Source organism: Ascaphus truei, chromosome 17 (genome assembly GCF_040206685.1).
Source record: "Ascaphus truei isolate aAscTru1 chromosome 17, aAscTru1.hap1, whole genome shotgun sequence".
NCBI lineage: Eukaryota > Metazoa > Chordata > Amphibia > Anura > Ascaphidae > Ascaphus > Ascaphus truei.
This window is the reverse complement of record NC_134499.1, coordinates 8,147,611-8,168,795: the sequence shown is the minus strand read 5'-3', so window position 1 is coordinate 8,168,795 and position 21,185 is coordinate 8,147,611. Positions and strand designations below refer to the sequence as shown.

General features: G+C 51.0%; 1 protein-coding gene across 4 annotated transcripts in view; it reads right to left on the bottom strand.

Annotated features, from left to right (window-relative positions):
* The window catches only part of NCF4 (neutrophil cytosolic factor 4), a 52,533-nt gene extending 32,626 nt beyond the window's left edge, over positions 1 to 19,907 (bottom strand). Inside the window, exons 1-8 of one of the 4 annotated variants that reach the window (XM_075573831.1) lie at positions 19,714 to 19,907; positions 18,987 to 19,079; positions 18,118 to 18,202; positions 9,961 to 10,114; positions 9,778 to 9,848; positions 3,520 to 3,647; positions 2,319 to 2,367; positions 621 to 701 (exon numbers count right to left, since the gene is read on the bottom strand). In XM_075573831.1, coding sequence (XP_075429946.1) covers positions 621 to 701; positions 2,319 to 2,367; positions 3,520 to 3,647; positions 9,778 to 9,848; positions 9,961 to 10,114; positions 18,118 to 18,202; positions 18,987 to 19,018 — 600 coding nt within the window. In that variant the 5' untranslated portion in view covers positions 19,019 to 19,079; positions 19,714 to 19,907. Of the gene's footprint in view, positions 1 to 620; positions 720 to 2,318; positions 2,368 to 3,519; positions 3,648 to 9,777; positions 9,849 to 9,960; positions 10,115 to 18,117; positions 18,203 to 18,986; positions 19,120 to 19,631 lie in introns of all 4 variants that reach the window. The other 3 variants (XM_075573830.1, XM_075573829.1, XM_075573828.1) reach the window with 3 other exon arrangements.
* Between the last annotated feature and the right edge of the window lie 1,278 nt (positions 19,908 to 21,185).

The following is a 21,185-nucleotide window of genomic DNA, read 5'->3' as shown; positions in this document are numbered from 1 at the left end:
CGGGCCTTCCCTGTGTCTCCTGTACCTGGGATAGCAGCGGGCCTTCCCTGTGTATCCTGTACCTGGGATTGCAGCGGGCCTTCCCTGTGCCTCCTGTACCTGGGATTGCAGCGGGCCTTCCCTGTGCCTCCTCTACCTGGGATTGCAGCGGGTCTTCCCTGTGTCTCCTGTACCTGGGATTGCAGCGGGCCTTCCCTGTGTATCCTGTACCTGGGATTGCAGCGGGCCTTCCCTGTGTCTCCTGTACCTGGGATAGCAGCGGGCCTTCCCTGTGTCTCCTGTACCTGGGATAGCAGCGGGCCTTCCCTGTGTGTCCTGTACCTGGGATTGCAGCGGGCCTTCCCTGTGTCTCCTGTACCTGGGATAGCAGCGGGCCTTCCCTGTGTATCCTGTACCTGGGATTGCAGCGGGCCTTCCCTGTGTCTCCTGTACCTGGGATAGCAGCGGGCCTTCCCTGTGTATCCTGTACCTGGGATTGCAGCGGGCCTTCCCTGTGTATCCTGTACCTGGGATTGCAGCGGGCCTTCCCTCATCGAGTTAGAGATCACTGGTATCAGTATTTTTCATATTTGGTTATTGTTGTGCAACATTTTCCCGTATTACATTGTATACTCTCTTACCTCCAGCCATTCCCTGTTGACTCGGCTCAGAAGGTAAATCAGGTCCCCTGTCTTAAAGTTTAGTTCCAAGTCAGTGCTGCCCTTAAAATCAAAGAGAGCCTATCAATGAGAAACAAAGAGATTAGGAAAGTATAATGTACAGGTCATCCTTACCGCCAACAGAGACTCACACCGGTCACCTTGCCGCCAACAGAGACTCCCACCGGTCATCCTTACCGCCAACAGAGACTCACACTGGTCATCCTTACCGCCAACAGAGACTCCCACCGGTCATCCTTACCACCAACAGAGATTCACACCGGTTATCCTTACCGCCAACAGAGACTCACACCGGTTATCCTTACCGCCAACAGAGACTCCCACCGGTCATCCTTACCGCCAACATAGACTCCCACCGGTTATCCTTACCGCCAACAAAGACTCCAACCGGTCATCCTTAACACCAACAGAGACTCCCACCGGTCACCTTACCGCCAACAGAGACTCCCACTGGTCACCTTACCGCCAACAGAGATTCCCACTGGTCATCCATACCACCAACAGAGACTCCCACCGGTCATCCTTACCGCCAAAAGAGACTCACAACAGTCATCCTTACCGCCAAAAGAGACTCACAACAGTCATCCTTACCGCCAAAAGAGACTCACAACAGTCATCCTTACCGCCAAAAGAGACTCACAACAGTCATCCTTAACGTCAACAGAGACTCCCACCGGTCATCCTTACCGCCAACAGAGACTCCCACTGGCCATCCTTAACATCAGAGACTCCCACCGGTCATCCTTACCACCAACAGAGACTCCCACCGGTCATCCTTACCACCAACAGAGACTCCCATCGGTCATCCTTACCACCAACAGAGACTCCCACCGGCCATCCTTAACGTCAACATAAACTCCCACCGGTCATCCTTACCACCCACGGAGACTCCCACTAGTCATCCTTAACGTCAACAGAGACTCCCACCGGTCATCCTTACCGCCCACGTTGACTCACACCGGTCATCCTTAACGTCAACAGAGACTCCCACCGGTCATCCTTACCACCAACAGAGACTCCCACCGGTCATCCTTACCGCCAACAGAGACTCCCACCGGTCATCCTTACCGCCAACAGAGACTCACACTGGTCATCCTTACTGCCAACAGAGACTCACACTGGTCATCCTTACTGCCAACAGAGACTCACACTGGTCATCCTTAACGTCAACAGAGACTCCCACCGGTCATCCTTACTGCCAACAGAGACTCACACTGGTCATCCTTACCGCCAACAGAGACTCCAGAGACACATATCTCTCACCCCCGCCTAATACACAGACACTAAGGACAGATACCGCTCACCCCCGCCTAATACACAGACACGTGGGACACATACCTCTTACCCCCACTTACTACACAGATACCAGGGCCACATACCTCTCACCCCGCCTAATACACAGGCACATGGGGGACATATACTTCTCACCCCTGCATAATACACAGACACCAGGGACACATACCTCTCACTTCTGCCTAATACACAGACACTAGGGACACATACCTCTCACCCTCTCCTAATACAGACACATGGGACACATACCTCTCACCCGCTCCTAATACACAGACACATGGGACACATACCTCTCACCCGCTCCTAATACACAGACACATGGGACCCACTTCTCTCTTCCCTCTTGCGCCTCTCAGGAATACTTACTTCGGCTCTGGGTTTGTCCATATCTGACGTGTGCTGGGAGTTCCTCTTACTGCCCGAGAGAAATACAAAGTGTTAGAGGGCAGAGCTCCGGGTCAGGCCGGGGAGCAGGAAAAGGCTCTGTGGGGCGGGAGCCTGGAAATAATGTTTCATGAGATGTGGGAAGGAGCAGGGCCTTAAAGTAACAATCTCTCCCAGGGGCAAAGTGTACTAATGGCAGTGACAGGGTTAAGGGGTCAGTCCCTCCTAGGGGCAAAGTGTACTAATGGCAGTGACAGGGTTAAGGGGTCAGTCCCTCCTAGGGGTAAAGTGTACTAATGGCAGTGACAGGGTTAAGGGCTCAGTCCCTCCTAGGGGCAAAGTGTACTAATGGCAGTGACAGGGTTAAGGGGTCAGTCCCTCCTAGGGGCAAAGTGTACTAATGGCAGTGACAGGGTTAAGGGGTCAGTCCCTCCTAGGGGTAAAGTGTACTAATGGCAGTGACAGGGTTAAGGGCTCAGTCCCTCCTAGGGGCAAAGTGTACTAATGGCAGTGACAGGGTTAAGGGGTCAGTCCCTCCTAGGGGCAAAGTGTACTAATGGCAGTGACAGGGTTAAGGGGTCAGTCCCTCCTAGGGGCAAAGTGTACTAATGGCAGTGACAGGGTTAAGGGCTCAGTCCCTCCTAGGGGCAAAGTGTACTAATGGCAGTGACATGGTTAATATACTAGATCAGGGGCGGCCAACGCCAGTCCTCAAGGGCCACCAACAGATCAGGTTTTCAGGATATCCCTGCTTCAGCACAGTTGGCTCAATCAGTGGCTCAGTCAACCACTGCACGACCTGCGCTGAAGCAGGGAGATCCTTAAAACTTGACCTATTAGTGACCCTAAAGGACTGGAGTTCGCCACCTCTGCACTAGATCATTGGTATGCAACCGGCGGCCCTCTAGGGCTTCACCTACCACGGGTCACCCCAGCACCCTACTCTTCCACTCTCCCCAGGACCGTGGGAACGGAGATCGCGGTCCCACTCAGCTGAGGGAGAGGGTCGGAGCTCCAACCCACGGCTGCAACCTCCCTTCTGCTTGTGCACCTTATATATGGATGGGTGATGTGTGGCCCTTTTGAGGGCTCAAGGGCCACACGAGACCCATGAATTATGTAATGTTTCCTACCACTGCTGGAGATAATATTGGGGGGGGGGGAGATTTCAGGGGAAGCGTACATTCTGCGTGTCTGGGGGCGCAGCCGGCGGAGGGCATGGGGGACCCTCTCACTGTCGTATGCCGTCTGGTGGAAGAATATGCGAAGGTCTTCATCTAACAGGAGCCACACCGGAGAGTTTAGCAGCCCCTGGAAGGCAGGAGAGAGTGGAGAGAGTTAGAGAGAGAGAGAGAGAGAGAGAGAGAGAGAGAGAGAGAGAGAGAGAGAGTGCAGGGTGAGAGAGAGAGAGAGAGAGAGAGAGAGAGTGCAGTGTGTGTGTGAGAGAGAGAGAGAGTGCAGGGTGAGAGAGAGAGAGAGAGTGCAGGGTGAGAGAGAGAGAGTGCAGGGTGAGAGAGAGAGAGAGAGAGAGTGCAGGGTGAGAGAGAGGGTGCAGGGTGAGAGAGAGAGAGTGCAGGGTGAGAGAGAGAGAGAGTGCAGTGTGTGTGTGTGAGAGAGAGAGAGAGTGCAGGGTGAGAGAGAGAGAGAGAGTGCAGGGTGAGAGAGAGTGCAGGGTGAGAGAGAGAGAGAGAGAGAGTGCAGGGTGAGAGAGAGAGAGAGAGAGAGAGAGAGAGTGCAGGGTGAGAGAGAGAGAGAGTGCAGGGTGAGAGAGAGAGAGAGAGTGCAGGGTGAGAGAGAGAGAGTGCAGGGTGAGAGAGAGAGAGTGCAGTGTGTGTGTGTGTGTGAGAGAGAGAGAGAGAGAGAGAGAGAGTGCAGGGTGAGAGAGAGAGAGTGCAGGGTGAGAGAGAGAGAGAGAGAGAGTGCAGTGTGTGTGTGAGAGAGAGAGAGAGAGAGAGAGAGAGTGCAGGGTGAGAGAGAGAGAGAGAGAGAGAGAGAGAGAGAGAGAGTGCAGGGTGAGAGAGAGAGAGAGAGAGTGCAGGGTGAGAGAGAGAGAGTGCAGGGTGAGAGAGAGAGAGTGCAGGGTGAGAGAGAGAGTGCAGGGTGAACGAGAGAGAGTGCAGGGTGAGAGAGAGAGTGCAGGGTGAGAGAGAGAGTGCAGGGTGAGAGAGAGAGAGTGCATGGTGAGCGAGAAAGAGAGAGTGCAGGGTGAGAGAGAGGGTGCAGGGTGAGAGAGAGAGTGCAGGGTGAGATAGAGGGTGCAGGGTGAGAGAGAGAGAGTGCAGGGTAAGAGGGAGAGTGCAGGGTGAGAGAGAGGGTGCAGGGTGAGAGAGAGAGTGCAGGGTGAGAGAGAGTGCAGGGTGAAAGAGAGAGAGTGCAGGGTGAGAGAGAGAGAGTGCAGGGTGAGAGAGAGAGAGAGAGTGCAGGGTGAGAGAGAGAGAGAGAGAGAGAGTGCAGGGTGAGCAAGAAAGAGAGAGTGCAGGGTGAGAGAGAGGGTGCAGGGTGAGAGAGAGAGTGCAGGGTGAGATAGAGGGTGCAGGGTGAGAGAGAGAGAGTGCAGGGTGAGAGAGAGAGTGCAGGGTGAGAGAGAGAGTGCAGGATGAAAGAGAGAGAGTGCAGGGTGAGAGAGAGTGCAGGGTGAGAGAGAGAGTGCAGGGTGAGAGAGAGAGAGTGCAGGGTGAGAGAGAGAGTGCAGGGTGAGAGAGAGAGTTCAGGGTGAGAGAGAGGGAGAGTGCAGGGTGAGAGAGAGAGAGAGTGCAGGCTGAGAGAGAGAGAGACAGAGTGCAGGCTGAGAGAAAGAGAAAGCAGGTTGTGAGAGAGTGCAGGCTGAGAGAGAGAGTGCAAGCCGAGAGAGAGCAGCAAAGAGAAAGAGAGTGAAGGGCGAGAGAAAGAGAGAGTAAGCAAGGTGTGTGAGAGATAGCAGGATGAGAGAGAGCAGCAAAGAGAAAGAGACAGAGAGAGTGCAGGGTGTTTGAGAGCGAGAGAGCGCAGCATCCTCAGAGAGCGAGGAGCGGCAGAGTGCAGGTAGTGAGAGTGCAGGGTGAGAGAGAGAGAGCGCAGCATCCTCAGAGAGCGAGGAGTGGCAGAGTGCAGGTAGTAAGAGTGCAGGGTGAGAGAGAGAGAGTGCAGCATCCTCAGAGAGCGAGGAGTGGCAGAGTGCAGGTAGTGAGAGTGCAGGGTGAGAGAGAGAGAGTGCAGCATCCTCAGAGAGCGAGGAGTGGCAGAGTGCAGGTAGTGAGAGTGCAGGGTGAGAGAGAGAGCGCAGCATCCTCAGAGAACGAGGAGTGGCAGAGTGCAGGTAGTGAGAGTGCAGGGTGAGAGAGAGAGAGCGCAGCATCCTCAGAGAGCGAGGAGTGGCAGAGTGCAGGTAGTGAGAGTGCAGGGTGAGAGCGAGAGAGTGCAGCATCCTCAGAGAGCGAGGAGTGGCAGAGTGCAGGTAGTGAGAGTGCAGGGTGTTTGAGAGAGAGAGAGTGCAGCATCCTCAGAGAGCGAGGAGTGGCAGAGTGCAGGTAGTGAGAGTGCAGGGTGAGAGAGAGAGAGCGCAGCATCCTCAGAGAGCGAGGAGTGGCAGAGTGCAGGTAGTGAGAGTGCAGGGTGAGAGAGAGAGTGCAGCATCCTCAGAGAGCGAGGAGTGGCAGAGTGCAGGTAGTGAGAGTGCAGGGTGAGAGAGAGAGAGCGCAGCATCCTCAGAGAGCGAGGAGTGGCAGAGTGCAGGTAGTGAGAGTGCAGGGTGAGAGCGAGAGAGCGCAGCATCCTCAGAGAGCGAGGAGTGGCAGAGTGCAGGTAGTGAGAGTGCAGGGTGAGAGAGAGAGAGCGCAGCATCCTCAGAGAGCGAGGAGTGGCAGAGTGCAGGTAGTGAGAGTGCAGGGTGAGAGAGAGAGAGTGCAGCATCCTCAGAGAGCGAGGAGTGGCAGAGTGCAGGTAGTGAGAGTGCAGGGTGAGAGTGCAGGGTGAGAGCGAGAGAGTGCCGCATCCTCAGAGAGCGAGGAGTGGCAGAGTGCAGGTAGTGAGAGTGCAGGGTGAGAGAGAGAGAGTGCAGCATCCTCAGAGAGCGAGGAGTGGCAGAGTGCAGGTAGTGAGAGTGCAGGGTGAGAGAGAGAGAGCGCAGCATCCTCAGAGAGCGAGGAGTGGCAGAGTGCAGGTAGTGAGAGTGCAGAGTGAGAGAGAGAGTGCAGGCCGAGAGAGAGCAGCAAAGAGAAAGAGAGTGAAGGGCGAGAGAAAGAGAGAGTAAGCAAGGTGTGTGAGAGATAGCAGGATGAGAGAGAGCAGCAAAGAGAAAGAGACAGAGAGAGTGCAGGGTGTTTGAGAGCGAGAGAGCGCAGCATCCTCAGAGAGCGAGGAGCGGCAGAGTGCAGGTAGTGAGAGTGCAGGGTGAGAGAGAGAGAGCGCAGCATCCTCAGAGAGCGAGGAGTGGCAGAGTGCAGGTAGTGAGAGTGCAGGGTGAGAGAGAGAGAGTGCAGCATCCTCAGAGAGCGAGGAGTGGCAGAGTGCAGGTAGTGAGAGTGCAGGGTGAGAGCGAGAGAGCGCAGCATCCTCAGAGAGCGAGGAGTGGCAGAGTGCAGGTAGTGAGAGTGCAGGGTGAGAGTGCAGGGTGAGAGCGAGAGAGTGCAGCATCCTCAGAGAGCGAGGAGTGGCAGAGTGCAGGTAGTGAGAGTGCAGGGTGAGTGCGAGAGAGCGCAGCATCCTCAGAGAGCGAGGAGTGGCAGAGTGCAGGTAGTGAGAGTGCAGGGTGAGAGTGCAGGGTGAGAGCGAGAGAGTGCAGCATCCTCAGAGAGTGAGGAGTGGCAGAGTGCAGGTAGTGAGAGTGCAGGGTGAGAGAGAGAGAGCGCAGCATCCTCAGAGAGTGAGGAGTGGCAGAGTGCAGGTAGTGAGAGTGCAGGGTGAGAGAGAGAAAGCACAGCATCCTCAGAGAGCGAGGAGTGGCAGAGTGCAGGTAGTGAGAGTGCAGGGTGAGAGAGAGAGAGTGCAGCATCCTCAGAGAGCGAGGAGTGGCAGAGTGCAGGTAGTGAGAGTGCAGGGTGAGAGAGAGAGAGCGCAGCATCCTCAGAGAGCGAGGAGTGGCAGAGTGCAGGTAGTGAGAGTGCAGGGTGAGAGCGAGAGAGTGCAGCATCCTCAGAGAGCGAGGAGTGGCAGAGTGCAGGCAGTGAGAGTGCAGGGTGAGAGAGAGAGTGCAGCATCCTCAGAGAGCGAGGAGTGGCAGAGTGCAGGTAGTGAGAGTGCAGGGTGAGAGCGAGAGAGTGCAGCATCCTCAGAGAGCGAGGAGTGGCAGAGTGCAGGTAGTGAGAGTGCAGGGTGAGAGCGAGAGAGTGCAGCATCCTCAGAGAGCGAGGAGTGGCAGAGTGCAGGTAGTGAGAGTGCAGGGTGAGAGTGCAGGGTGAGAGCGAGAGAGTGCAGCATCCTCAGAGAGCGAGGAGTGGCAGAGTGCAGGTAGTGAGAGTGCAGGGTGAGAGAGAGAGTGCAGGCCGAGAGAGAGCAGCAAAGAGAAAGAGAGTGAAGGGCGAGAGAAAGAGAGAGTAAGCAAGGTGTGTGAGAGATAGCAGGATGAGAGAGAGCAGCAAAGAGAAAGAGACAGAGAGAGTGCAGGGTGATTGAGAGCGAGAGAGCGCAGCATCCTCAGAGAGCGAGGAGCGGCAGAGTGCAGGTAGTGAGAGTGCAGGGTGAGAGAGAGAGAGCGCAGCATCCTCAGAGAGCGAGGAGTGGCAGAGTGCAGGTAGTGAGAGTGCAGGGTGAGAGAGAGAGAGTGCAGCATCCTCAGAGAGCGAGGAGTGGCAGAGTGCAGGTAGTGAGAGTGCAGGGTGAGAGCGAGAGAGCGCAGCATCCTCAGAGAGCGAGGAGTGGCAGAGTGCAGGTAGTGAGAGTGCAGGGTGAGAGTGCAGGGTGAGAGCGAGAGAGTGCAGCATCCTCAGAGAGCGAGGAGTGGCAGAGTGCAGGTAGTGAGAGTGCAGGGTGAGAGCGAGAGAGCGCAGCATCCTCAGAGAGCGAGGAGTGGCAGAGTGCAGGTAGTGAGAGTGCAGGGTGAGAGTGCAGGGTGAGAGCGAGAGAGTGCAGCATCCTCAGAGAGCGAGGAGTGGCAGAGTGCAGGTAGTGAGAGTGCAGGGTGAGAGAGAGAGAGCGCAGCATCCTCAGAGAGTGAGGAGTGGCAGAGTGCAGGGAGTGAGAGTGCAGGGTGAGAGAGAGAAAGCACAGCATCCTCAGAGAGCGAGGAGTGGCAGAGTGCAGGTAGTGAGAGTGCAGGGTGAGAGAGAGAGAGTGCAGCATCCTCAGAGAGCGAGGAGTGGCAGAGTGCAGGTAGTGAGAGTGCAGGGTGAGAGAGAGAGAGCGCAGCATCCTCAGAGAGCGAGGAGTGGCAGAGTGCAGGTAGTGAGAGTGCAGGGTGAGAGCGAGAGAGTGCAGCATCCTCAGAGAGCGAGGAGTGGCAGAGTGCAGGCAGTGAGAGTGCAGGGTGAGAGAGAGAGTGCAGCATCCTCAGAGAGCGAGGAGTGGCAGAGTGCAGGTAGTGAGAGTGCAGGGTGAGAGCGAGAGAGTGCAGCATCCTCAGAGAGCGAGGAATGGCAGAGTGCAGGTAGTGAGAGTGCAGGGTGAGAGTGCAGGGTGAGAGAGAGAGAGCGCAGCATCCTCAGAGAGCGAGGAGTGGCAGAGTGCAGGTAGTGAGAGTGCAGGGTGAGAGAGAGAGAGCGCAGCATCCTCAGAGAGCGAGGAGTGGCAGAGTGCAGGTAGTGAGAGTGCAGGGTGAGAGAGAGAGCGCAGCATCCTCAGAGAGCGAGGAGTGGCAGAGTGCAGGTAGTGAGAGTGCAGGGTGAGAGAGAGAGAGCGCAGCATCCTCAGAGAGCGAGGAGTGGCAGAGTGCAGGTAGTGAGAGTGCAGGGTGAGAGCGAGAGAGCGCAGCATCCTCAGAGAGCGAGGAGTGGCAGAGTGCAGGTAGTGAGAGTGCAGGGTGAGAGAGAGAGAGCGCAGCATCCTCAGAGAGCGAGGAGTGGCAGAGTGCAGGTAGTGAGAGTGCAGGGTGAGAGAGAGAGAGTGCAGCATCCTCAGAGAGCGAGGAGTGGCAGAGTGCAGGTAGTGAGAGTGCAGGGTGAGAGTGCAGGGTGAGAGCGAGAGAGTGCCGCATCCTCAGAGAGCGAGGAGTGGCAGAGTGCAGGTAGTGAGAGTGCAGGGTGAGAGAGAGAGAGTGCAGCATCCTCAGAGAGCGAGGAGTGGCAGAGTGCAGGTAGTGAGAGTGCAGGGTGAGAGAGAGAGAGCGCAGCATCCTCAGAGAGCGAGGAGTGGCAGAGTGCAGGTAGTGAGAGTGCAGGGTGAGAGCGAGAGAGTGCAGCATCCTCAGAGAGTGAGGAGTGGCAGAGTGCAGGTAGTGAGAGTGCAGGGTGAGAGCGAGAGAGCGCAGCATCCTCAGAGAGCGAGGAGTGGCAGAGTGCAGGTAGTGAGAGTGCAGTGGCTGTGGCCGCACCTTCATATAGGAGTTCAGAAGAGGAATACGAGTCTCTGCGATTTCCTTCTTGTTCCCAACATAAACTTTCCCTGAAGGTCACAGAAAAGCCAAGGTCAAAGCCAAGGTCAAAGCCAAGGTCAAAGCCAAGGTCAAAGCCAGCAAGAGGAGATAGTGCGGGGTCTACGGGGATCGGCAACGCACCTGGTAAAACGGGCAGGGGGCAGATGTAGGGGGCGATGCCTCTCTCTGGCCCGTACATCTCCTCCAGCTTGGTGTGCAGAGTCAGGAACTGGCTGTAACGTCGGTATATGAAATACTTGCTGCCGCCTTTGGCTTTCACCTCAATGACAAACGTCTGCAGGGAAAGGAGTCACGGGGGCCGGTGTGAGGGAGGTGATCAGCGACAGGGGTCCCAGGGGAACTGACACGATGACTGGCAATGTGTGTGGGGGGGGGGGGTGTCCCTCTAAATGAGCACTAATAATAGGTTGTGGCCTCCTCTCTGGAGGCCGCAGCCCCATGACTGTGAGTCCATCCCAGAGGTGCCTGTCCATACAGCTCAAACTCATTGGGAGTGTGCAATAGGAGGAGTTATAGGGAGCGGTTATATGGGGCAATAGGAGGAGTATTAGGGAGTGGTTATATGGGGCAATAAGTGGAGTTATAGGGAGCGGTTATATGGGGTAATAGAAGGAGTTATAGGGAGCGGTTATATGGGGTAATAGGAGTTATAGGGAGCGGTTATATGGGGTAATAGGAGGAGTTGTAGGGAGTGGTTATATGGGGCAATAGGAGGAGTTATAGGGAGCGGTTATATGGGGCAATAGGGGGAGTTATAGGGATCGGGTATATGGGGTAATATGAGGAGTTATAGGGAGCGGTTATATGGGGTAATAGGAGGAGTTATAGGGAGCGGTTATATGGGGTAATAGGAGGAGTTATAGGGATAGGTTATATGGGGCAATAGGGGGAGTTATAGGGAGCGGTTATATGGGGTAATAGGAGTTATAGGGAGCGGTTATATGGGGTAATAGGAGTTATAGGGAGCGGTTATATGGGGTAATAGGGGGAGTTATAGGGAGAGGTTAGATGGGGGCAATAGGAGGAGTTATAGGGAGCGGTTATATGGGATAATAGGAGGAGTTATAGGGAGCAGTTATATGGGGCAATAGGAGGAGTTATAGGGAGAGGTTACATGGGGCAATAGGAGGAGTTATAGGGAGCGGTTATATGGGGCAATAGGAGGAGTTATAGGGAGCGGGTATATGGGGCAATAAGGGGGAGTTATAGGGAGCGGGTATATGGGGCAATAGGGGGAGTTATAGGCAGCGGTTATATGGGGTAATAGGAGGAGTTATAGGGAGCGGTTATATGGGGTAATAGGAGGAGTTATAGGGAGGGGTTATATGGGGTAATAGGAGGAGTTATAGGTTGGGGTTATATGGGGTAATAGGAGGAGTTATAGGGAGCGGTTATATGGGGTAATAGAAGGAGTTATAGGGAGCGGTTATATGGGGTAATAGGAGGAGTTATAGGGAGCGGTTATATCGGGTAATAGGAGGAGATATAAGGAGGGGTTATATCGGGTAATAGGAGGAGTTATAGGGAGCGGTTATATGGGGTAATAGGAGGAACTCTTTTTATTGAAAAAAATTTCCAACATTACATTTCACAAATCACTTTACAAACCAAAAACTGCACAATATGGACGGACTTACATTATACAAATATTAATCCAGCATCTGTTCCAAACTTTCTTTTCTAAAAGCAATTTCTCATTTTCCTTAACTCTTCTTACGGCTTTTATAATGTCCTCAAAAACTTTATCCTCAGAAATGTACACATTTTTGATTGAAACCTGGCACCTAGCCATCCACAAATTATACTTAACAATTGCTATTATCAGGAAATTTGTACCTTCATTATACTTATGTTTATTCTTAAAAATTCCATAGATACATTCTGAATATGTAAGTTTCCCCAAAATTGGTGTCTTAAAAAAACAAGCCGTTCTTTCCCAAAATCGCTTTACTTACGAGACACTGTAACACAAAATGATCCATTGTTTCTACCTCATTATTACATGAATTTCTAGGACACATTCTGTCTGATACATTCATATGTTTAATATTACTTCGTACATATAATTTGCCATGAAAGGCCAACCAGGTAATATCCTTATATTTTGGTGGAATTCTCATGCTATTCAAATTTTTTAATGCTTTACTCAAATCTTCCCCCGCACAATCTCTCAGGATTAATGGGGAAGAAAAGCATTTCTCAAGAATGTTCTCATAAATGTGTTTCCTAGAACACATTTCTATCTCCCTACTGCTTATTTTCCACCTTCTTAAAAGTCTGACACTTTGGGCCACATACTCCGGGGTATAGCCAGATTTCACTCTCATAGTTTTGACTTCTCCCCCACACTCCCACGCCAATACATAAGGACTAACCCATTTCCAAAAGCACATTGGCCAGACCAGATCATTTTTCTGCATAATACTGTATGGGCAAAATTATATTTCAGAAAAATAACATTAAAAAACACCACAGGGTTTAACATTTTTAAACCTCCCTTCTTCTGATCTAAGTATGTTGTATTCCTTTTGATCAAATTTAGTCGATTTCCCCATAACATCCGGAAAAACAGACTAAAAATTCTAGTATTCAGATTTTCTGGTATTGGAAAAATATAACTGATATAAACAAAAATTGGTACTAAGAAAGTTTTAATTATTGCCAGTCTTTCCCCTAAAGACAGCTTCCAATTCTTCCATTTCTTAATTTTCTCCTCACCTATTTCTATCTTCTCTTTCCAATTTAGCATTTCTGACTGTTCCTTCCCAAACTTTACGCCCAGAATTTTTATTGGACCGTCACTTATTGGAATCGTTCCTGGAAGTGTAAAACCCGGTGTTTCCTGACTTAGCCAAATCGCGCTACTCTTTTCTACGTTAACGTTAGAATTGGAAGCACTTGAAAAATCTCTAATATTTTTAAAAGTCTCTTCCGCAGCTTCTTTTCCCGACACGACAATGGAAATATCATCTGCGTACGCAATACATTTCAGGTTCCGATTTTTTGCTATTTCAACCCCATCAATAAGATTATTTGATTCCAATTTCCTTAAAAATGGATCTACTGCATAAACGTACAGAAGAGGACTCAAAGGACATCCTTGACGTACCCCTGACTTAACGCTAAATTCTTTCCCTATCCAGCCATTTATTTGTGGACATCCCACTGCATCTTTATATAACAAGGATATCCATCCTATGAAGGAATTGGGAATACCATACGCGGATAAGACTTCCCAGAGATAGACGTGATTTACTCTGTCAAATGCCTTAGTTTGATCTAAGCACAAAACATATTTCTCTAATTTATGAGCTTTACAAACCTCAAAAATCTCTCTTACGTGTATGACTGCGTTTGTGATATTACGCCCTTTAATGCCACAATACTGAGCCTTACCGATTAGTTCCCCAGATACCTCTCTCAATCTATTAAACAAAATTCTGGCTACGATTTTCCTATCTGTGTTCAATAAAGAAATTGGTCTCCAGTTCTTTATATCTGCTGGATCATTCTTTTTATGTAACAGAATCAGAAGAGACTTGCACATGGACCCGGGTATCTTACCTTCCTGCAACATTATGTTAAAGACTTTAGTCAAATCAGGAACTAACAAATCACTAAACAATTAAAAAAATTCTGCTGTTAAGCCGTCTGTCCCTGGGGTTTTATTCTTCTGTAACCCATTTATTACATCCCTGACCTCACTATCTAGTACTTCCATTGTCAGGTTTGTTTCTTCTACCATTGTTAATTTAGGAATAACCAATGTATTAATATAACTATCAATTTCCTTTTTCTCCCTATAGCTGTCCTTAAATAAATCTGCATAGAAATTACTAACTATATCCAAAATGTCCTTACTCTTGGTTCTATAATTACCACCAGAGTCATAAAGCCCATAGATTAGTTTCTTTCCCACCGCTCCTTTACAGCTAAGAAAGGGATCTGGTGAAATATAAGATTTCTGTGAGCCAAAATCTCGCTCCTTTATTAGTGATACATATCTATCATATTGAAGTTGTTTCATTTTATCTTTAACAACCTTTATGTCTCCCTGATCTATTAATTTACCCTCATTCAACTGTGAATAAAGCTGGCATAATTTACCTCTTAAGAGTTGATATTTTTTATAATTATTTTGACTTTTCCTGTTTGCTAGTTTTCTTACAAACGAGACTATATTCCGTTTTGTTCCCTCCCACCAATCTGCCAAATCTTCATAAAGTCCTTGTAATGACCTCTGGTCCTCATAAAACATTCTAAATAGGTCTTGTGTCTCACTATGTTCAAAAGTAGAGATGTTTAATTTCCAACTGCCCTTACCCATCCTCAAGGTATCATTGATATTCAGGGTGAATGATAACATTAAATGGTCTGAAAATTCAACCGGAATTATATTAATTCCTGAAGATACCATCTTTTTTTTAATATATACACGGTCAATTCTGCTCTTACTTTGGCCCTTACAGTAAGTAAACCCAGATGCTTCAGTATTATGTTTAATATGAATATCTTCTAAATCCGCTTGCCTGCACAGGTTATTTAGGAAATTACTATCATAATTTAGACTATCATAGATTTTACCTCGATCTTTCAGTCTAGAGATATTATTAAAATCACCACAAAAAATGACCATTTTGGAAGTAAACAGAAATGGTCTTATCTTGCTAAATAATTCCTTACGGTCCTTCATTGTTTGTGGTCCATAGATGTTAATCAAACGGAAGTCTAACTTATTCACAGTAACATCTAGAAGTAAGCATCGCCCTTCCTGAATTTCTAACAGTTTATGGCATCTCATCTCAACCTCTTTAAATAAAATCGCTACGCCTTCATAAGGTGTAACTCCCATGGACCAAAATGAGGGCCCTGCCTGCCAGTCTTGCTTGGCTTTGTAAATATCATTTTTTGTATTTAATCTTGTTTCCTGTAAGAAAATGATATTTGCATCACAATGTTTTAATACGTTGTAAGCTAAAGTTCGGGCTTTCCATGATTTTATACTTGCCACGTTAACAGTTATTACCTTTAAGGGATCACTTATAGAAACAGATATTTTTTACCAAAAAAAAAAGGGTGCAACATTACTTTTTTTTCTTTTTCCCCACATTATCCCCCATTGACCCAAACCTCTTAATGGTCACTGAAGGTGGGGTCATGCCCGAGTCTGTCTCTCTGGAAACGTCCATATTATGTTCCTCTTCTGATAAGGAAAGTTCCTGTACATCGTTAGAGAACTCAGCTCTTGACCCCCAATCCTTCCGAAGAGCAGAAAAACGGTTCTTTGTAGTTACCTGAGGAACTTTACCAGTGGGACCTGCAGAACGTCGAAGAGTCCCTCCAAGTCTTTTTACCGTGCTCTTCTTCATTTTCTTTTTTCCATGTGCCCTCTCTTGGGTTTCCATCATAGTAGTATCCTCTGATTCCCCAGATTGTTCCCCTGCTGGGTGTAAATTTGAGGAGGTTCCCTCTAAGGGTTCTTCTGGCATTCCTTGGGTCCCGTTTACACTCTCAATAATTGTTCCTTCTGTAAGTGTATCTGGGCAAACTGCATCCACAGGCGGTTCAGGACAAGCTCTGTCCCCAGGAGGATCAAGGCAGGCGCCATCCCAAGGCCGAACCGGAACAACCCCGTCTGCAGGAGGATCTGAACACATTCTGTTTCCAACTTTCAAGGCACGGTCATAAAGTTCTTCATTATCTTCAAAGTCCACTTCCTGTTCCCATACTTTTGAAATATTATGCCATGCTTCTGTGCAATTTGTATAGGAATGTCCAAATTTATCGCATAAGTTACATTTGATCATTGTACAGCTTGCCCTCTCGTGGCCCAAGGACTGGCACAAGTTACATTTTAGAACATCACAAGACATGCTTAGATGTCTGTTTGAACCACATCTATGGCACAAGGTTGGCTGACCAAAGTAAAAGCAGTTTCCTCTCTCTCTCCCAATAAAGAAAGAATTGGGCAGATGCTTTGTGACATTGCCATGTCGCCAAAGTCTGACTTGTATCTTCCAACCTCCAATCCAAATTTCTTCTGAGTCCATAATTCTCGTAGGTGGAGCCAGTATGTCATATTGTCTGCCAAGCCATACCAGAATATCTGATATTGGGACTGATTCATGTCTGAAGAGAATTGTTACAGACTTTGTTTCCGGTTTAGTCACAGGAATGGCCGCAAAGGGCTTCCACAATTCCGTGTCTTTAAGACTCTCATATCTTATCCAGAAATGATCCAAAGCCTGAGGTCTCTTAAAACTAACATCGTACTCACGGGAACTAGGAATATGGATAAGTGCATACATTTCTTCTGCATGGAAGCCCAAGGATTCTTTTAATAGGTGTCTCCCTACAAAAATCCTGTCAGGCTTCATCTCCTCTGCGCCCTTATATCTCAACATGACCACATTCCTCCTTTTCAAAGGTTGTGCATTTCTGGTCACAGCGCTCGCAAAGGATCTCCCACTCCAGGCTGAAGGGGGTGCTGTGTGAACTGGGGTTACCTTAATGCCATTCCTTTGCATTACCCCATCTTCTGTTTGGGCCACTCTATCAGGAACTGTTTGAATAGGAGCAGCACTTTCAGTCTCCACAACCTTAATTTCACTCCCAGGCACTACAGGGTTAATGCTGTCTCCATTGCTGCTAATTACCACCTGCTGTTCTCCCTTCTCAGAGTTCTGAATCACAGGACCTGCTAATAAGCAGGGGGATGGTTCTGTAAGTCCAGGTGAGCATGGTTTCTCTGGCTCACTGCTCTCAGCAGCAGCAAACTCCATTTCCAGCTGCTCCTGATCACCACTCAGGCATTCAAGGTTTTTACTTTGCTGGTCTCCATTCCCTGTAATCTCTGCAACTTCTCCCAGGGTGGGAGTCTGAGGTAACCTAACCTCACAGGTGTCTGCTGCTTTCTTTCCATGTAATGGGCTTTTTACCACATCTTCTGTTGCTTCTGCCATTAACCCCTGGGATGCTGGAAGCTCTAGAACAGATCCATGCTCACAGCCTGATACACCCTGAGGTGAGTCCCCTTCTCTGGACCCTGTTTCAGGGCTGTTACCTTCACCTGTAGAAAGCTCTGCACCCTGCTCTGCGCCTTGCTCTGCGCCTTGCTCTGCGCCCTGCTCAACACTTTGGGTTAGCATTTCAATTATTTTTGAAAGGGAACGTTTCTGTCTGACTGAAACCCCTGCAATTTTAGCAATCTCACCCTCTAGTTGGGTTACTTCAACATGCAGACGCTGTATTTGCTTCTTGTGCACATCTCTCTCAGAACCACGACATTTCCTTAACGCAATGTTTTCTTCCTCTAACTCAGCCTTCTTACTGTTATACCTCTGCAGTAAAGCTTGGTTCTTTTCTTTCTTAAGCAGATTCTGTTCTGCCCCTTCCTTTCTCTCCAAACTCTCCTGTACCTTGCATTCAGCCTCACCAAGGCCTGCACCCCCGCTGCAGCCTGCGGCCTCTCCTACTTCCATCTCCAACTCACAGCCACCAACCCCTGGGTCTAAGGCCATCCTGGCTCCCCTGCAGGAGCTCACCTGCAGCCCATCCTGGAGGAGTTATAGGGAGGGGGTATATGGGGTAATAGGAGGAGTTATAGGGAGCGGTTATATGGGGTAATAGGAGGAGTTATAGGGAGGGGTATATGGGGTAATAGGAGGAGTTATAGGGAGCAGTTATATGGGGTAATAGGGGAGTTATAGGGAGGGGTATATGGGGTAATAGGGGAGTTATAGGGAGGGGTATATGGGGTAATAGGGGAGTTATAGGGAGGGGTATATGGGGTAATAGGGGAGTTATAGGGAGGGGTATATGGGGTAATAGGGGAGTTATAGGGAGGGGTATATGGGGTAATAGGGGAGTTATAGGGAGGGGTATATGGGGTAATAGGGGAGTTATAGGGAGGGGTATATGGGGTAATAGGGGAGTTATAGGGAGGGGTATATGGGGTAATAGGGGAGTTATAGGGAGGGGTATATGGGGTAATAGGGGAGTTATAGGGAGGGCTATATGGGGTAATAGGCGTTGCATGGCGCACAGTTTCTGTTTCCCGACATTATCAGACCCTGCGACGCGCAGACCGCGCTGAGTAACTATTTGCCCCAAACGTAATGAACCCGATTACCGAGATTCTTATAGGTTATGCGGGCGGAATACTCTGTGCGCGGAGCGTCGGCTCCTTCCTTGCGCAGGCGTCGAGGAAGGCGTTCCGTGCGTTGGTACGCGGACCCCACGGGATAAGCCCAAACTAATGTAATGACCGGAGCTCACGTAATACACGGAGAAGCCTCTCCTCTCCTCCGCATCCGCCACGTTAGCCGACACGGGCACGTCTTCCGGCAGCTGCTCGAAATCACTAGGAGAGAAACAGGAGGTGTCGAGCCCGTCACCCAATGCAGAGCGCGGGGGGAATAAGCCCCGGGTGATCAGAGGGGAGGCTGCTTTCCCGTGGCAGAATCGTGGCTAGTGGTGCGACGAGGTGGCTAGTAGCGCAGAGACACTGCTAGGGGCAAAGGGCTCGTTCTTCTAAGGCCAACTCCAGTCCTCAAGGGCCACCAACAGGTCAGGCTTCAGCACATGTGACTCAGTCAACTGAGCCACTGACTGAGCCACTTGTGCTGAATCAGGGATATCCTGGAAACCTGACCTGTTGGTAGCCCTTGAGGACTGGAGTTGGCCAGTCCTGTTCTAAAAGGTGGTTAGCAGCAACGAGATATGACTAGCGATTACAAGAGGGTGACTAGTACTTATAACATGTGGCTAGTGATGATGGGGCCATGGCTAGTGATGTAGGGGCCGTGGCTAGTGATGTAGGGGTCGTGGCAAGTGATGTAGGGGCCGTGGCTAGTGATGTAGGGGCCGTGGCTAGTGATGTAGGGGCCGTGGCTAGTGATGTAGGGGCCGTGGCTAGTGATGTAGGGGCCGTGGCTAGTGATGTAGGGACGTGGCTAGTGATGTAGGGACGTGGCTAGTGATGTAGAGACGTGGCTAGTGAGGTAAGTGAGAGATAGAAAGTTGTTACTTGTTACTGTTACTCATACAGGCACATTGATACTTGTCACAGTATGTGGCTACTAACTGAGACACGTGGCTAGTGTCAATGCGAGGGGGCCAGTGATGCACAGACATGGGTCACTCACCTCTCGCCCCTCAGCTGACGTGGCAGCGACATGGTCAGCTCCTCAGTGGCATGCAACGTCTTCTGAGCGGTCAGATATCACCCGCGCTCTAACCTGTCACAGAGAGACAGTCAGATATCACCCGCGCTCTAACCTGTCACAGAGAGACAGTCAGATATCACCCGCGCTCTAACCTGTCACAGAGAGACAGTCAGATATCACCCGCGCTCTAACCTGTCACAGAGAGACAGTCAGATATCACCCGCGCTCTAACCTGTCACAGAGAGACAGTCAGATATCACCCGCGCTCTAACCTGTCACAGAGAGACAGTCAGATATCACCCACGCTCTAACCTGTCACAGAGAGACAGTCAGATATCACCCGCGCTCTAACCTGTCACAGAGAGACAGTCAGATATCACCCGCGCTCTAACCTGTCACAGAGAGACAGTCAGATATCACCCGCACTCTAACCTTTTACACAGAGACAGTCAGATATCACCAGCGCTCTAACCTGAGACAGTCAGATATCAGCCGCGCTCTAACCTGTCACAGAGAGACAGTCAGATATCACACACGCTCTAACCTGTCACAGAGAGACAGTCAGATATCATCTGTGCTCTAATCTGTCACAGAGAGACAGTCAGATATCACACGCGCTCTAACCTGTCACAGAGAATATAGACAGACAGATATCACCAGCGCTCTAATCTGTCACAGAGACTGTCTGAGTCCAGATTTACTGCACCTCAAAGACGGGGCTGTCTCTTTCCCCCAAAGCATCACAGCGCTGTCACTCTGCTGGACACAGTGCGGTCTCTCAGAGCGCTTCCTTTAACGAGACAGAAAGGGGAAGTCGGCAGGAGAGACCGTTTCTGAAAAGCAGAAGGAGAGGTGTAGGAAGTGGTGACAGAGAGAGACGTGCCCCAGGCTGTCACCCTCCCACCTGTCTCTTGTGACAGAGAGAGCGCTCTCTCCTGCCTCTTCTCTACAACAGAGATGTGCGGAAGGGGCAGGTCAGGGGGGGGAAACAGGTCAGGGGGGGGGAAACAGGTCAGGGGGGGGGAAACAGGTCAGGGGGGGGGAAACAGGTCAGGGGGGGGAACAGGTCAAGGGGGGGGGACAGGTCAAGGGGGGGGGAACAGGTCAAGGGGGGGAACAGGTCAAGAGGGGGGGAACAGGTGAGGGGGGGGAAACCAGGTCGGGGGGGGGGGAACAGGTCAGGGGGGGGGAAACAGGTCAGGGGGGGGGAAACAGGTCAGGGGGGGGGAAACAGGTCGGGGGGGAAAGGTCAAGGGGGGGGACAGGTCAAGGGGGGGGGGAACAGGTCAAGAGGGGGGGAACAGGTCAGGGGGGGGAAACCAGGTCAGGGGGGGGGAAACAGGTCAGGTGGGGGGAAACAGGTCAGGGGGGGGGGAAACAGGTCAGGGGGGGGGGAAACAGGTCAGGGGGGGGGGAAACAGGTCAGGGGGGGGAAACAGGTCAGGGGGGGAACAGGTCGGGGGGGAAGGTCAAGGGGGGGGAACAGGTCAAGAGGGGGGGAACAGGTCAGGGGGGGGAACCAGGTCGGGGGGGGGGACAGGTCAGGGGGGGGAACAAGTCAAGGGGGGGACAGGTCAAGGAGGGGGAACAGGTCAAGGAGGGGGAACAGGTCAAGGAGGGGGAACAGGTCAAGGGGGGGGAACAGGTCAGGGGGGGGCATCTGCCCGGACCCCGGAATATACCGCGGTGATCGGACATAGCACGGATACAATTAACCTCTTCACTGCTGGCATGCCAGAGATGTGCTTTTATTTTTATACCCAGGGTACCCTTACTCTTCTCACACCCAGGGTACCCCTACTCTTCTCACACCCAGGGTACCCCTACTCTTCTCACACCCAGGGTACCCCTACTCTTCTCACACCCAGGGTACCCCTACTCTTCTCACACCCAGGATACCCCTACTCTTCTCACACCCAGGATACCCCTACTCTACTCACACCCAGGGTACCCCTACTCTCCTCACACCCAGGGTACCCCTACTCTCCTCACACCCAGGGTACCCCTACTCTCCTCACACCCAGGGTACCCCTACTCTCTCATACCCAGGGTACCCCTACTCTCTCACACCCAGGGTACCCCTACTCTCTCACACCCAGGGTACCCCTACTCTCCTCACACCCAGGGTACCCCTACTCTCCTCACACCCAGGGTACCCCTCCTCTTCTCACACCCAGG